The 16,594-nt window shown below is 69.2% G+C and overlaps 1 protein-coding gene across 2 annotated transcripts; it reads left to right on the top strand.

Annotated features, from left to right (window-relative positions):
* Positions 1-2,338: 2,338 nt before the first annotated feature.
* MAPK8IP2 (mitogen-activated protein kinase 8 interacting protein 2) lies at positions 2,339-15,763 on the top strand. 2 transcript variants are annotated; one of them, XM_066993004.1, is made up of 13 exons: positions 2,339-2,448; positions 7,228-7,333; positions 7,864-8,103; positions 9,746-9,848; positions 10,204-10,359; positions 10,486-12,678; positions 12,985-13,060; positions 13,231-13,403; positions 13,521-13,630; positions 13,857-13,976; positions 14,062-14,132; positions 14,317-14,415; positions 14,535-15,763. In XM_066993004.1, exons 1-13 carry the CDS (start codon positions 2,384-2,386, stop codon positions 14,605-14,607), a joined length of 3,585 nt encoding a protein of 1,194 aa, XP_066849105.1. In that variant the 5' UTR covers positions 2,339-2,383; the 3' UTR covers positions 14,608-15,763. The 2 variants fall into 2 exon arrangements, with proteins under 2 accessions (XP_066849105.1, XP_066849066.1); XM_066992965.1 differs by having other exon boundaries at positions 10,204-12,678.
* Positions 15,764-16,594: the final 831 nt, after the last annotated feature.

Below are 16,594 nucleotides of genomic sequence, written 5' to 3'. Positions count from 1 at the left end.
CTTATGTTTTGAGAACCTGTGATCTTTGTTTTACTGTTCTCACACTGCTCATCCTGTCTTTCCTCAAGCTTCTGCCTTATTTTGGAACAGTGAGGCCTTCTACTGTCCGCTTACCTGCTTGGCATTTCTCCTTATTATGACTGCACAACTACGCTGGAACACAGAAAAGTAATTCTCTACTGCAAAAACACAACTCTGTTTCTCACAATTCTCCCCTCTTCTTTTCTTACTCCTATTGTTGCTTTTGCACCCCTTCACGTACCGCACTCTTGAGTTTTCCCAACATGAAGGCACAATATCCTTCTTCGGATGTCACGGGGGATGACAGGTATACAATGCCATTATTATTACAATACCAACAAATAGTTGTTTGAGCCAATTCTATGCAGGTAATCACGAAATTAGTTTCTCCCAAATGTTTCCAAATCCCCAGGAAGAGTCATCTTGAGTTACTCTATGTAGGATCTTGTGTTTTTTTTTTCTTTTCTCCCAAATATTTTTTAGATCAGTCAAATTCATCCCGTTTGATCTACATATATACAGAAACTAGTATTAATTACAGGGCACGCTCCTCCTTATGAGGTTATTAATAAATCTAATACTATTTGATTCTAGAGTACTATTTTTGCAAACTTATCCAACTTATTTTATAGATCTTCAATATATTTACAATATTTTTGTATTTTGAGATGTTTACAATAGCTTTTTCTAATTCACTCACCCTTAACCAAGGTAAAAACCACCTTGCAAAGCTGTGAAATACTAGAGAATTTTACTAGAGGATTATCTGGAGTCCGCTTAATTCTGCGTGTGGGCTCAACGGGGCTTTGGCTTTGTGGGTCTTCAATAACAGTTCCGTTTGGAATTATTGCCTCCAGGGTGCAAGCTCCCTTCCATCCCGGGGGCAACACCTTCCTGGCTTTATTGCCACACAGCCAGCACCACCCCTTGCCGTTCGGGACAGGCTGTCTGGTTACAGGATTCTCACGTTGCATCTGGTGTGCGCTATGTATATTAGCGTTCCTGTGGCTACCATATTCGGTACAGTATGGATTATTCCCTACTCCAAGGATATTTCCACACCCAGCGTCAGTACTGGCATGTCCTGACCCGGCCGGACCCACAGGGCCAGCTGAACGCCCAGCTCCATGGGCCCCGTGGGGAGACCTCGGCCCCAGGTGGTAGCCGTCGGGATGGGACAGCTCCGGCCTCCAGCCCCGGGACAAATCCCGGCCTCCAGCACTGGATCCTGGACAGTCCTGGCCTCCAGGACCAGGATATCTCCTGGCCTTCAGAACAGGCACGACTCCCGGCCTCCAGCACCGGGTCCTGGACAAATCCCGGCCTCCAGCACTGGATCACGGACAGCTCCTGGCCTCCAGCACCGGGACAGCCCCGGCCTCCAGCACTGGATCCTGGACAGCTCCGGCCTCCAACCCCGGGACAAATCCCGGCCTCCAGCACTGGATCACGGACAGCTCCCGGCCTCCAGCCCCGGGACAGCTCCCGGCCTCCGGCACCGGGCCATGTCCGGGCCTTCAGATCAGGCACGCCCCCCAGCCTCCAGCACCGGGTCCCGGACAGCTCCGGCCTCCAGCCCCGGGACGAATCCCGGCCTCCAGCACTGGATCACGGACAGCTCCCGGCCTCCAGCCCCGGGACAGCTCCCGGCCTCCGGCACCGGGCCATGTCCGGGCCTTCAGATCAGGCACGCCCCCCCCCCAGCCTCCAGCACCGGGTCCCGGACAGCTCCCGGCCTCCAGCCCCGGGACGAATCCCGGCCTCCAGCGCCGGACCACGGACAGTCCCGGCCTCCATCCCCGGCTCCCGGCCGGCTCCCGGCCTCCATCCCCGGGTCCTGCCCTGCCCCCCGGCCGGGGCTGCCCCTCCCCGCACGGCCCCGCGCCGCCCCCGCCCCTCCCCGCGCGCCCCCCCCGGTGCCGCCCCGCGCTGCTGGGGGGGAGCCGGGCGCGTCCCGTGGCTGCCCCCCCCCCCCCCCCCCCCCCCCCGATCCCCGCCCTCGCCGCGGGCCCCGCGCAGCCCCCCCGCAGCCCCGTGCCCCCCCCCCCCGTAGCGCCCTGTATAGCCCCAGCCCCCCGCACCCCCGCCCGGCCCCCCCATCTCCTCCGTGCCCCCCCGCTCCCCCCCCCCCCGCCCTCCTGCCCCCTCCTCCCCCCGCGGGGAGCCCCCCGGCCCCTCCCCACCCCCCTTTCCTGCCCTCCCTGCCCCTCCCCCCCGCCCCCCCGCTGCCCCCCCCCGCCGCCCCCCGCTCCCCAGCCCCTCCCCCCCCGCCCCCTCCCCTCCCCCCGCCCCTCCCCGCCCCGCCCGCCCCCCCCGCCCCCCCCCGCACTCCGCAGTCCGGCGCAGCCCCGGCCGGGAGAAGATGGCGGATCGCGCCGAGATGTTCTCGCTCTCCACCTTCCACTCGCTGTCCCCGCCGGGCTGCAGGTGAGCGGCGCCGGGGCGGGGGCCGCGGGGGGGGGGCTGCCCTCCCCCGCCCTGCCCTTCCCCACCTTGCCCTTCCCTTCCCTGCCCTCCCACCCCCAGCCCTGCCCTTCCCCGCGCATCGCCGGTGCGGGGCCGAGACCGGGGGGGGCGCGGGGGGGACGGAGCCGCCCTTCACCTTGGGCTGGGCTGCGCAGAGCCCGGAGGGCTCCCTCCGGTCCCCCCCCCCCACCCCCCGGTCCCCCCCCCCAACCCCCGGCCCACAGGGGCAGAGCCCCGGTCCCGGCCCGTGCCTTTGTCTGCCCCGCTGCAGCCGGCGGGGGGGGGCCCGGAGCCCGGCGGGGTCCTGGGCTGGGGCTCAGCCCCCCCTCGACCCCCCCCCGAGCCCACCCACCCAGGCGGCTCCGCACCCCCGGGGTCAGACGCGGGCGCCGCCGGGGAGGGGCCGCGCTCGGGGGGCGCCCACCGCGGGGCACCCCCGGGGGTCCGGGGGGGTCCGGGGCTGTGCCGACGGACGGAGCCTCGCAGCGCGGGGGGGCGCAGGGCCGCTCCTTCCCCCCCCAGCACCTCGGCTGACCTTGGGGACCCGCTGCGGGGCGCAGGCTGGGCTGGGGTCCCCGGGGGGCGCGGGGTCTGGGTGCGGGACCCGCCGGCTCGGCACAGGGCTCCGGGATGGGGAGGGGTCGGGGACATGGTGGGGGGCACAGGGAAGGCCCTGGGGGTGCGGAGGTTTGCGGGTGGGGGGCTCAGAGGGGATGCAGGACAGGTGTGGCCCCCCCCCCCCCCGTGGGCCTGGCCCCCCTATCCCTTCCCCAGGTCTCGCAGTGCGGGGACCCCAGGAGAGGCCCCGGTCGCGGTGGTGCAGGGCGGGGAGGATCCGGCCTCTCCCTGCAGCTCCCATCCCGCTCCTTCTGCCTCCTGCCTGGCACCTGGGCCCTGGCGATGCTCGGGGGGCCTGGCCGGGCTTTCTGCGTGGTGCTCCCCGCGCAGCCCCCAGGCCCCTGCTGCGTGGGGATCGGTGCTGGCCCCCAGCAGCTCCACGGCCCCCAGCAGCTCCACGGCCTCCTCCTTGCAGCCGAGGCCTGGGCCAGGAGGGGCAGGGGAGGCCGCAGGGCCCCAGCCCACCCGGGCCAGCTCCTCTCCAGGGCCGTGAGCCCCCCGGGAGCGGTGCAGACCGCGACGTCCTCCTGCTGCCACCCTCCGATCCCTCCCCACCCGCAGCTGCGGCTCATCCCAGGTGGTGCCGCACGAGCCGCCCCCGGGGCGAAAACCTCTCCTCGTGCCAGACGGAAACACAGAAACACGGAAACGCGCTGCTTTCCGCATCCCCCCCACCCCTGTGCTCCCCCAGGAGCCAGCAGCCTGGCTCCCAGTTTGGCCACAGCCGCCGTTCCCCGCACCATGGCCCATCGCTGGCTCCTGCAGCCTTCGAGGCCCCGGCGCTGCCCGGGCAGGATCGGGTGCTGAGCGCAGTGCAACGAGGACCAGCCCCGTCCCCGGGTTGCCTGGCCCTGTGTGGGGATGAGGCCCACGGGGGCAGCCCCGGTGTGCGGGTACCGTGATGGAGCTGGTGGCCGGCTCAGGGGGGTCTGGGGTGCTGGGTCCAGGTCGTGCCTGTTGCCAGCAAAGGGCTTCGCAGCGGGGCGCTGAGTTGGGGCTTCCTCTGGAGGGAGGCGAAGGAGAGGCAGGTGAAGGCGATGTGGTGGGGAGGGGTCAGCGCTATGGGCACGTGGCGGGTCCTGGGCAGGGGAGGGGGCTGCGAGGTGGCTCTTGCATCCTGTGACTGCTCCTGTGTTGGGGTGGGGGACGCGGGGCTGGTGCTGGGCTCCCTGGGGGTCAGCCCCGACCTTGCTGTGCACCACTGGCCCGAGGACCTGCAGGCACAGCGCTGGGCCGCGGGCTGCGGGTCACGGTCCCCAGCCCTTCCCTGCAGGAGAAGCCGTTGCAACGTATCCAGGTCCAAGGAGAACTGTCCAGGGAGCTGAGCTGAAAATAACGAGGAAATTCAATCTTCCCTTGGCCTGGTTGTTGGTCACTCCCTCCACAGAAAGCCCGGCCCACAGCAGCTCCCAGCGCAGACATGCCGGCTCCTGGCTGCGTGCTGATGTGTGCCCGTGCCCCGTGCACCCCAGGGGCTGATGTCGGGGACCCCTTTGGGGCCCAGCCCTCCCCTGCTGCATCCCCCCTGCTCCCCACTGCCGCCTGGCCCAGCCCAGCCCAGCCCAGCGAGGTCAGCTCGGCATGGGTGGCAGCGCAGCCGAAAGGTGCGCAGTTGCGGTGCCGGTGGTGTCCCGCTGCGAGGTCCGGTGTCCCGCTGCCTTCTGCCGCCTCCTGGAGCCCTCTCTCCATGCATGGGGCTGGGGTGAGCTCTGCCCCCCTGGAGCGACCGGCTCTGCCTTGGCTCTGGACCCTCCTTTGGGTGCTGCCCACCCAGTGCCACCTCCCTGGCCACCGTCTGCTCATCGCCAGCACGTCCGAGGCACCCACTGCTGCGTCCCCGTGCTGGTGACGCTCCCCGTTGGCCGAGGGGCCGGAGTCGGGGTGCCCCTGGGGCAGTGCTGCAGCTCCGGTCCCGCTGTGGCCACCCGTGGTGGCCCCGGAGCTCCGGCTGTGGTTTGTTGTGGCCGTAGCTCATGACCGGAGCTGCCTGTTGGGCAGAGCACCGTGGTGCTGTGCCGCGCTGCGCCGTGCCGTGCTGTGCCGTGCCGTGTTGTGCCATGCCGTGCTGTGCCAGCCCATGGCCAGGGTGTGCGTCCTCTCGGCTGGGGACAGGGGCTGATAACGGCGTTGGTTTCCCCAGCTGGGGACCCAGGGGATGCCGGCACGTCTCTGTGCCAGGACTCGTGGCCGCAGCCGTCCCTGGGGCTGGCGGCTGGGCTCTGGCCCCGCAGCCCCCGGGGCTGTGCCACCGCTGGGGGCCAGGGCCTGGGGCCGGTCCCAGCCCCGCACCCCGTGGGCTGGTGCTGCCGCTTCCACCACCGACTGATGATTTCACCGCAGATCGGAGGATATTTGACGTTGTCTTAATGGCCTACTTCTGGGAATTATGTGATTAGGGGAAAATCTTTTTCTCAGTAAAATCGGAGTAAGCTCCCAGCATCCGTGGTGGAGAGGGGAGCTTGGAAATGGGAGTTAAGGGCAAAAATAGAAGTCAAAGGCAGGGGAAGCAACCCAGGAACAATGTTTGGCTTTGGTTGTCCATGGCCAGGCTGTGATGGGGGTGAGAAAGGGTGGCAGGGTCCAGCTGGGACAGGGGTCCGGAGCTGAGCTGGAGCAGGGCACCGGCTGCTGTCCCCGCTGCGGGGCACCCCGGGGTGTGCAGCTCCAGCTGGGGACGCTGCTGTGCCCCTGCCTGGCTGGGCCGTGGGTGCCCACGGCGTTCCCCAGGCCCCCGGAGTGCAGGAGGGGGGGTCCCAGCCACAGCCCCGGGCACTGCAGCCCCTCCCTGGTTCAGTACCGACCAGCGGCGATTGGTTTACGTTTTCCCGGCAGAAAATCCTGCCAAGAGTAATCTTTTTTTTTTTTCCTCCCTGCAGAAAATTTTGGTTTCCATGACACCCTCTTCCCGACAGGGAAATGGCTTGCTTTAATTTTTTCTGACCGGCCTTACCTCAGTATCTCGGCAGGCAGCAGGGCAGCCCTCGGCTGGCCCGCTGGACCGCGAGCACCGCGCTGATGGGCAGGCGAGCGGGGAGCGCTGGGCTGGGGGCAGCAGCCTGGCGCGTGCCAGCCCCGTACTTGGAGCCGGGCAGGAGCTGCACAAATCCTGGCTCGGGTCAAACGCAGACCCCCAAAGGTGTGAAAGCAGCGACGCAGCTCGGGTCACCCGAAACGCGGTGGTGCCAGCGCCCTGGCCGCCGTCACGTGCGCTGTTTGCGGACCGAGGTGGGGCGGGAGGCTGGGAGGCTCGCTGCCTGCGGTGTGGTGGGCGCTGCCACCCTCGGGGGCCCCATGGGGCCAGTCGCTGCCATGGGCTTGCTGCTTGCCCAGGGCTTGTGGAGCCTCCCGTGGGTGCCCTCGGGGTGTTCTGCAGGGATGGGTCCGAGGGAGGCTCCCATGGGTGCTTGCCCAGGGGGGCGCAGGGGCCCCTTGGGTGCTGGCGTCACACAGGTGGGCCTGGGGGTGCTGCCACTCCTGGGGCCGGGAGCAGACAGTGCATGGGGGCACCGCATTGCCTCTCCTGGGGCAGCTGGGGCACCCCCAAACTGCAGGGCCTCGGGGAGGCTGCGGGGCCTCGTGCCACGCGGGGCTCCCGTCGCCTTGGCTAAAGGCCAGCGGTAACCTGGGGACGCTCAGTGCCGAGCTCGGCAGGGAGCTCCCCGAGCTGAGCCCGTGCCGGGCTCTGCTGTGGCTGCTGCCCTCCCCATCGCCTCCGGCCTCGGCAGTGGGGCAGGTCTGCGGGCTGCAGTGCGGGGTCCTGAGCGGAGCTGCTCCGGCCACGGCTGCCTCGGGGCATGAGCCCACCTCGGGGAATTGCGGCCACCACCCTGGGAGCCTCCACTGCGCCGCCGGGGCAGAGGGGCTGCGGCGTGGCTGTGTCTGCTCCTGTCTGTGCCTGCCCTGCTCCGTGGCACCGATGTCTCTGCTCCCAAAACATGCTGCGGCACCTCGGCCACTGCTGCCGTGCCGGAGACCCGGGGTGATGGTGGCACTGTGCCCTCATGTCCCCGTGGTGCCACGCGGCTCGCCGGGACCTCGTGGTGCCAGGGGGAAGCAGGCGGCGTTTCCCCACGTGCAGCCGAGCGATGTCCGCAGCCCTGATGTCCCCTGCTCCTCTCCCAGGCCCCCCCAGGACATCAGCCTGGAGGAATTCGATGACGAGGACCTGTCGGAGATCACGGATGACTGCGGGATCGGGCTGAACTATGACTCGGACCACTACGAGAAGGTGCACGAGCCACGTGTGCCAAGGCGGCTGCGGCAGGGCTAGGGGGGACGCGGGGAGGGGGAGCCCGATAAAGCGTGCCCCAGGCAGGGGCTGTCGGGGGAGGTGGATTCGGAGCCCGGGCGTCCCCCGGTGGGGCCGAGCTCTGGGCCCCCACCACCTCCGGCCAGGCCCCGCGGGGCAGCCGCAGGAACAGTGATGGCTCAGCAGCCAGCCCGGTGCTGAGCCCGTGGCCGCTCTCACGTGGCTCCGGCTTACTCAGCTCTTCCCCAGCACTGCCCCAGGCACCAGGACGGCCAGGCTGGGGGACACGGGACAGGGACGCGGGGGGGGGGGGCGGGCAGGCTGCTGCAGAGCCAGGGGCACCCTGGTCCCCAGCACAGAGCAGGTCCCTCTGCTTGGAGGCTCTCTGGGGCAGGGGCAGGAGGCGATGCTGGCCCCGAGCCGCAGGGTGAGGTGTGGGCCTGGCCGCAGGGCCGTGGTGGGGTCCGGCACCAGCGGCCTGGCTGCTAACCCCGTGCTGCTCCCCCCAGGACTGCCTGGTGCTGGAGCGCAGCGAGCAGCCGCACCCCGTCTGCACCTTCCAGGATGACTTCCAGGAGTTCGAGATGATTGACGACAATGAGGAAGAGGAGGAAGAAGAGGAGGAGGAGGAGGGCAACGAGCTGGAAGCTCCACCATCCCCTTCAGCCTCACCCATCCCCTCGCCCGCCCTGGAGGAGACGCAGAAGCACCGGCCCACCACACTCAACCTGACGGCACCGGGCACCCAGGTGAGGGTCAGGGTTGGGGGCGGGGTCAGCCCCTGCCCGGGGGTCTCTGCTCCCGGGGCCTGCGTGTGGGGGGTCTCCGGGGGTTCCACAGAGGCAGGGAGGATGGGGTGAGGGCTGCGTGCCCAGCTGGGGGCTACGGGGCCTGGTGAGCACAGGGAGGGCAGAGAAGTGCAAGGAGGGCTCTAGCTCTGCAGTGGTGTGGCCGAGCTGGGGGCACCGGGGCTGGGTCTGTGCGGCGGCTGCCGGCACCACGGGGTCCCTGCGTGCCCCCCGCCAGGCCCCCGGTGCAGGGCTCAGGGGCCTGTCCCCATGTGCAGGGCTCTGGGGTGAGCTCGGGGTCCGGCACGTCTCCGTGGGGCAATGGTGCGAGGTGCTACGGCTGCTGGCACCGTGGCACCACATGGCCGGGGGCGCGTGTGCGTGGGTGTGCATGGGTGTGCGTGTGCACGCTGCGTCCCCCGGGGCTCTCCGTGTGGCAGGGGGCGGGGGGGGCCCTGCGCGTGGTGCCGCGGGGGTGTCCCCGTGTCCCTGTGTCCCCGTGCGCACGCGCCTGCGGTGCTGCCACCGCGCTGCCGGAGCTGCCGCGCCGCCGCAATGCGTGGGCAGCCGGCGCGGTGCTGCCTGCATCCGGCAGCGTTGCCATGGCGCTGGGGGCTCCCAGCCCCTCGGGGTGGGCTCTGCTCCCCGGCGGGGGGCCGGGGGCCGGTGTTGGGTCAGGGCAGAGCCCTGCCGCCCCTCTGTGCCGCGGGGGATGCACGACGCCCGGTCGCACCGATCGATGACCCTGATCCGTTGTCCCTCGGGGCATGAGGGGGGCAGGATCCGGCCCCGTCGGCGTGCCCGGGGTGCAAATCCCGGCTAATCCCGGCTCCGTCGCGTTTTGCCTGCTGGGGCCAGCGCAGAGCCTGGTGCAGTGGAGCCCCTCAGCACCCCGTCCCTGGGGTGCACAGTGCAGCCCACGTGGTGCTGGTCCCGGTCCCTGCCCCTTCCCCAGCCCCGCAGCCCCCCCGGCCCCGCAGCCCCCATTTGTGGCACTGCGTGCCCCGCCGCACGTTGCGCCAGCCCCGCTCGCTAATCTCCTGGCTCGGCTGGATTATCGCTGCCCGCCGGCACTAATCCGCAGCTGCCGCTGTGCCGGGCGGGCAGCCCCAGCCCTGCTGGCTCCCGTCCCCACCCCCAGGGCCGGTGTCCCTTCGAGGGACCCTCTTGCCACGGGTCGTGCAGCTCATGGGGGGATGGGGCTTGTGCGGCCGTGTAATGGGTTTCCCCTGGGGACAGCACCCGTGTCACCGCGTCCCCTGCTGGGCGCCCTCCTGGGAAAGTGCCGGTCCCCTGGGTCCCCGTTCTGGGGATGTCACGGCTCTAATCTGGATCAGTCCCGGGCACGTGTCCCAGGCGCTGCCAGGCCGTGCCATGGGGTGCCACGGGTGGGACCTGACCGTGGGGTGCCCACGGTGGCGGCAGTGGCCAGACCTGCACAAGGCAGCACCGCGGTGGGACGTCCCCTGCCGGCCCGGTCACGTTTGGTGCCAGCACACGTCCGCAGCCCGGCTCCGGTGCGGCCCCCGCTGTGTCCCCTCTCCCTCCCGTACCCTGCCGACCGCCCCGTACCCAGACATGCTCGGCTCTGCTCTCCCCGCAGGACTCCCTGAACAACAACGGCAGCTACCCGCCTCCCGCGCACCGCACCACGTGGCAGGACGCCCTTCTCCACTCCTCCTCCTCCTCCTCTTCCTCACACACTGGTGAGCACAGGACTGTGGGGCAGGGTCCTGCGTGGGTGTCCCGGGACCTGGTGCTGCAGTGGGGCTGCCCCGGACCCCGTCCCCCTTCTGCCAAAGCCAAGGGATTGTTTGGGCCTTTGTGCCGGAAGCCTCCCAGGTGTGTCCGGTCCAGGCTGGGGGCTCATCCAGCACAGTGTGCGGAGCTGGGGCCTCCAGGGGTCCTGGGCAGAAGGGTCCTCACCCCATGGGGCTGGGGAGCAGGCACAGGCGGGTATGGGTACGGGCGCACCTCGGCACCCCCTCCCCATCCCAAGGTGCGGGAGGGACCGGCTGCGTCGCGGGGAGCTGACCTGGGCGCTCTGCTCTTGCCCCGCAGGACACTCGTCTCCCCACGCCTGCATTCAAGACGGACCCTGCCTGGAAAGCCAGAAGGGGCTGGGGCCGAGTCCCGGGGGGACAGGGCAGGCCCCCACCCCGCCGCAGCCTTCCCTCTTTGACTCGCAAGGCAACAGCCACGAGTCTCTGGCACATGGTAACCCATCGCCCGAGCGAGCCGGGGAAGATTATAATATGAATATCATCTCCTCTGCGCTCAGACCACCACATTCCCCGTCTCACCTCTGCCAGCCGCCCCCTGAACCGTCTCTCTCTCCAACAGGGCTGGCCACTCCTGCTCGCATGCCCGCCGGCTCCGACGCGGGCTCGCAGCCCCAGACCCCCGGGGCCCGGCAGCCCGTGGCTCCGGACGGCCGCTGCGCCCCGCTAAAGCAGCAGGCGGCTGGCGGCCGGGAGAGTCAGGTGCCCAGCGAGGGGGATGGCGCGGGGGCCGGGAGCCCAGGGTCCCCCGTGGCCCCCCGTGAGCAGCGCGGTGCCCCGTTGCCCCCGGAGGAGCTGGCGGCCAGGGCCTGTGCCCAGCGCAGCGAGGGGCCGGGGTCCCGGCTGCCAGGCCCCCACGCGTGCCCCAAGGGGCCGGCGGAGCAGCTCAGCTCCGACGGGGAGGGCCCCCTGCCCAGCCGGGCGGCCAGCGTGCGCGGGCGCCCCTCGGGCTCCTCGGAGACCACCTCGCCCTCCTCGGACCCCGGCATCGAGGCCGACCTCACCAGCAGGACCTCCAAGCCCTTCTTGCCCTGCAGCCGGCACAGCGAGGACCTCAGCTCGCCTGGCTCCGACTCGGACGTGGAGGGGGAGATCGAGGCGGCCTTCGCTGCTGGGCGCCTGGTCAGCAACATGATCTCCTCCATCTCGGAGACGGAGCTTGACCTGAGCAGCGACAGCAGCAGCGGCAGGTCCTCCCACCTTACCAACTCCATCGAGGAGGCCAGCTCCCCCGCCTCGGAGGCCGAGCTGGAGACCGAGCTGGAGGCGCCCGGCGTCATGGGCATCAAGGACTCCCTGCTGCTGGACAAGGGCAAGGAAGAGGAGGAGGAGACCCTGGACAGGGAGCTCCCGGAGAGCGGCATGGTGAGGCGGGAGAGCCTGGCGGAGCTGAAGATGGAGGGCTACTATGACAGCCTGAACCCCGAGGACTCCTCTGCGCCCGTGGACCAGACGGATGTGTCCACCTCCAGCCCCCTGGACCTGAAGATCGACCCAGACCACAGCCTGGAGAGCATCCGGCGCTCCTTTTACCTGCCCGTGGGGCCCAAGCTCATGCCCGAGGCGGACGATGAGGACAACAGCGAGTACGACTCCGACTCGGAGTCGGAGCCTGACCTGAGCGAGGACTCGGACTCGCCGTGGCTGCTCAGCAACCTCGTCAACAAGATGATCTCGGAGGGCTCCTACCCCATCAAGTGCCCGGATGAGTGCTTCCAGCAGACCCACTCGCTCTGTGACACCATCTCCCCAGCCTCTGACCTGGAGCCCGAGATCCTGAGCGAGGCGCTGGACGAGGAGCCCGGCTTGCGGGACTCCCCGGTGAGCGAGGGGGAGCCGGCCGCCCTGCCCTGCGCCCAGCGCAGCATCGAGCTGGTGGACATGGAGACGCTGCGCAGCTCCCTGCAGCGCGCCGAGGACGAGCGCTCCCTGGGCGTTGGGACGGAGACGGCGCCGGAGCCACCTGCGGACGACCCGGGCCCGTTCCTCTTCCTGAGCAACCCCACCAACGACACCATCGCGCCCGTCTTCCCGGGGCGCCCCGTCTCCCTCGACAGGCTGGGTGGCTCTGAGGTCCTGGCCACCTTTGGCTGCTGCACGGGGCCGCCCCGCAGCCCGCCGCGCAGCTCTCCCGGCACCGAGGCCACCTCCGGCGAGCCCTGTGCCACGGTGGAGCCGGCTGCCGGCACCAAGGACTGGGCCGTCGACAAGGACCTGGACTCGGGCATCCTGGAGGACAACGACATGATCGACGACGTCCGGTTAGAGCCCCTGGGGCAGGACCCCGACGCCTTCCCGCCTGCCCTGGATGTCTCCACTGCCAAGACCAACCGCTGCTTCACCATGGCCTACTCCACGGACGAGGACGAGGCGCCCTACCTGAAGGGCTCCCCCTTCCCCGAGGACCCGCGGGGCTTCCCCGGGGAGCTGCCGCTGCCGCCGGCCCCCGAGGCGCTGGAGCCGCGGGCGCTGGACGAGTCCCTGGCCTACGACTCGGTGAAGTACACGCTGGTGGTGGACGAGCACACGCAGCTGGAGCTGGTGAGCCTGCGGCGCTGCACCTCGGTGCTGAGCGATGACAGTGACCTGCTCCGTGCCTGCGACCGCTGCGACCTGGAGGATGAGGCGGCCTTCGAGGACGGGCTGGCGGCCCCCGACGCGCACAGCTCCTCCGAGGACTCGTCCCCCGAGGCCGACCTGCAGTTCTCCAAGAAGTTCCTCAACGTCTTTGTCAACAGCACCTCCCGCTCCTCCAGTAAGTGACCGGGCCGCGCTGTTCCGGCCGTGGGCTGCCTTGTACAGGGGCAAGGCTGGCTGCCCAGCGCCGTCCTGCCTCGTCCACCTGGGCACGCCACCAGCACGGCGTGGCACAGCACGGGGCCCTGGAGGTGGGCAGGGACCGCACTGCCGCGGGGTGCTGGGGCTGCTCCCAGCGGCTGGGGGCTTCCCCCTGCAGGGCTGCGAGGTGCCACTGGTGGTCCTCTGCCCTGGGGTGCTGCGTGGGGCGTGGGGCTGGGGGCTCAGGGGGACCCCAGGGTGATGCCGCCTCCTTCTGCCCCAGGCACAGAGTCCTTCGGGCTGTTCTCCTGCATGGTGAATGGGGAGGAGCGGGAGCAGACCCACCGGGCCGTCTTCAGGTGAGCAGTGAACCCGGCCGCCAGCTCCGCTCCCCACGGCCTCTCCTGTCTTGGGGCAGCTCTGCGGGTGCAGGGCACGGCCGTGGCCATGGGGCGCTTCTCGGGGTCTCGCTGCCTCCCCCTGGCCCCCCCCAGGCATGCGTCTTCCTTCCTTCCCTTCCTCCTCGCAGGTTCATCCCTCGCCACGAGGACGAGCTGGAGCTGGACGTGGACGACCCCATCCTGGTGGAGCTGGAGGAGGACGACTACTGGTACCGGGGCTACAACATGCGGACGGGGGAGAGGGGCATCTTCCCCGCCTTCTACGCCCACGAGGTCGTCGGCCAGGCCAGGGACGTCATCGGTAGGAAGCGCTCCCAGCCCCGCGGGTGCCTCCGGTGGGCGGCACGGGGTGCTGGTGGGGGCAGCGGGGGGCTGCGGGGGTCCTGGGCGCCGTCTCCCCGACTCCTCTCCTGTGCAGGCCTGAAGAGGAACCCGTGCTGGGTGGAGCGGTTCAACGTACAGTTCCTGGGCTCGGTGGAGGTGCCGTACCACCAGGGTAACGGCATCCTCTGCGCGGCCATGCAGAAGGTGAGGCAGCTGGGGGGGCCAGCAGCGCCACGCAGCCCCCCCTCCCCATGCAGAGACCCTGCTGTGCTCAGGAGACGCGTCCCGCTGCCTCCCCAGCTTGGGCAGAGGATGTGGGTGCTGCGTGGGCACCGGCCCCTTGGTGCTTTCAGCAGGGGCTGGGGAGCGGGTCTGTGCCGGGGGGCCCACCGGGACCACGCGCCCTGATGCCCCGTCCCCACGCCCCCAGATTGCCACCACCAGGAAGCTGACAGTGCACTTGCGCCCGCCCGCCAGCTGCGACCTGGAGATCACGCTGCAGGGCATCAAGCTCATCCTGACGGTCAACGAGTACAGCCGTGACGAGGAGGTGCGGGGGCACCGTGGGCAGGGGTCCCGGTGCGTGTCCCCCAGCCCGCTGGGCGCCCACACCCTGCCGGGGTTTTCTCTTCCAGTTTGAGCGCTGCAGCCACTTCTTCCAGATGAAGAACATCTCCTTCTGCGGATGCCACCCCCGGAACAGCTGGTGAGACCCCGTGCTCCCGCACCTCAGGGTGCACGGGGCTGCGCCCGGGCGCTCCCAGCCCCGCACTCCCCTGCCAAGCGGGGGCAGCCCTGGGGTCCCCTCTGTGGAGCCCCCCCCTGCGCTGCAGGAGCCCCCCTGGGGTGAGAGTGGGGTCCCCCACGCTCACCCTGCCCTCTCCCTGCAGCTACTTCGGGTTCATCACCAAGCACCCGGTGCTGAGCCGCTTCGCCTGCCACGTCTTCGTCTCGCAGGAATCCATGCGGCACGTCGCCGAGTGCGTCGGGTAAGATGGGGACGGATGGGGAGGGGGCTGGGGGTGGCAGGGCTGGGGGTGCAGAGGGCGGTGGTGCCGGGTCCTGGCCCCATCCCTGAGCTGCCCGTGGCCGTGCCCTTGCCTTGCAGCCGAGCGTTTCAGGAATATTACCAGGAGCACCTGGAGTACGCCTGCCCCACAGAGGACATTTACCTGGAGTAAGGGGGCAGGGCGCTGTGTCTCCAGCTTCCGCACCCCCCCAGCCCCACGGACGGCCAGAGACTCTGTCTGACCCCACAACCAGCCGGCTTGGCCCCTTCTGCACACGCTCCCGCCCATGCCCGACGGACTCACTGCACATCCTCACTGCTTCCCCGGGGGGCCGGGCGCCAGGCCGCGGCCGTGGGTGATTGGGGGGGGGGGGGCTGGGGTGCGTCCGGCATCGCCCTGGCCATGGGGGTGGCACGGCCATGCCCTGGGCTGGGCCAGAAGCTGCCCCCCTGCATGAGCAAACCAGGCGGGGGCACAGGCCCGGGGCTCTCAGCTGTGACCCGGGCCAGCCGCTGCCACGCGGGGTGGGGGCACCAGGGGAGAGCAGGGGGGGCTGATGTGTGCCGAGGGGCCAGGGCAGCACGGGGAGGGGAAAGGGGCTGGGGGCTTGCTGTGGGGGGCTGATGGGGGCACGGGCAGGATTTAGGTGCCGGGGTCAGCATCTGCCACCACGCAGTCCCCAGCTCTGTGCTGCCCCTGCACCCTCACGGGGGCCCCAGGCAGACAGAGCTGGGGGGGCTGCAGGAGGGGCTCCCCCCCAGCTGCAGGGCCCCAGGAGCAGCCCCACACCCCAGTGCCCCCCCTCTAATGCCTCCCCAGCCCCAGTGCTGCAGCCCTCAGGAGTGTGGCACTGCCCCTCCTGCCCCTTCACCCCCCCCCAAGCCTCCTGCCCCACGCCAGCCCCCCCAGGGGACCCTGCCTGGCCGTGGGGAGTGGGACCGGCGCTGGGATGCGCGGCACTCAGCCGGGGGGGTGATGCTCCTGGCCCCGTGGGAACCCCCCTGGCCTGAATGTATTTGCCCCAGGAGAGGAGGACCCAGGGCTGGGGTGGCCGCTGCTCCCGGCACCGGGCACGCAGCCCCCCCTGCTCCTCACTGCTGTGCCTGGTGATTTATTTTGCTTGCCGGCCCCGTATATCCAACCAGTGCTAGTTTAGTGACTATACCTCCACTCCGCTCTATGTACCGATATTTATCTCGTAACTCGAACCAACAAGAGGAGTCCTGAGCAACTGTAACTTGTACAAAACCCTGGTTAAAGGTTCCCCCCTCACTGCCTTGTCATCCACTTGGTCTTTCAATAAAATATATGCTTGGTGTGACCGCGAGCCCTGCGGCGCTCTGTGGGGGTCGGGGTGTGCGGCGGTAGCCCTGGGGCTGTGGGGAGGGGGCTGCCTGCGTCAGTCCTGGGGGCAGGAGCCCTGGAAAGCTCCTGGGGGTGTGTGGGGCTGGAGAGGGGACCCCGTCCCTGCTGCTACCAAGGGTGACTGACATGGCCAGCCCCCGGGTGCCTGGGCCAGCCCGTGGGACGGGGGCTGCGGGTGGTGGGGCGCACTGCCCTGACCCCCCCTTGCAGTGCTGGTCCCACCATGGCTCGGACAAGGCGGCCAGCAGGAGATCACGGCCGCTTCCATACCCTGGTATTGCCTGGCAGCAGATGTGCACAAGGCCCCGCAGCCGCTTCGCATGCAGCGTTTGCACCTAATTAAGCATATTCCAATCAGGGCCAGTAACCCCAGCAGGGGATTCACGGTGTGTGGGGGGGGTCATCGAGGCAGTTGTGGTTCCATCCTGTGCTGGGAAGGGTGCTGGGGGCTTTCCCATAGGGTACCCCCTGGGGACACTGCGCATCTCCCCGGGTGTTCTCCTTTCCTCTCTTTCTGCCCCCCCACCCGCCAGGTGACCTCGGTGTCGGTGCTTGCCATCAGCTGCAGATGTTGAACAAAGCTTTGTGCGCGTCAGCCCAAGTTTGTGCACATCGCCTCAAGTTTTCGTGTAAGGTCTGGGAAACTCCAGCTACACGTGTCCTGGGCAGCCATGAGCTGCTTTCGCTGCCCTGCTCCTGGACGGCCGGCTCCGTGGCCGGCTCCGTCGGGGGACGCTGGCACACTCGCCCTTCCCTGGGACATCCCCGCGGGGCTGCAGCTGCAGGGACGAGG

This window comes from Anser cygnoides, chromosome 1, assembly GCF_040182565.1.
Source record: "Anser cygnoides isolate HZ-2024a breed goose chromosome 1, Taihu_goose_T2T_genome, whole genome shotgun sequence".
Classification (NCBI taxonomy): domain Eukaryota; kingdom Metazoa; phylum Chordata; class Aves; order Anseriformes; family Anatidae; genus Anser; species Anser cygnoides.
This window is presented reverse-complemented; position numbering and strand designations above follow the sequence as displayed.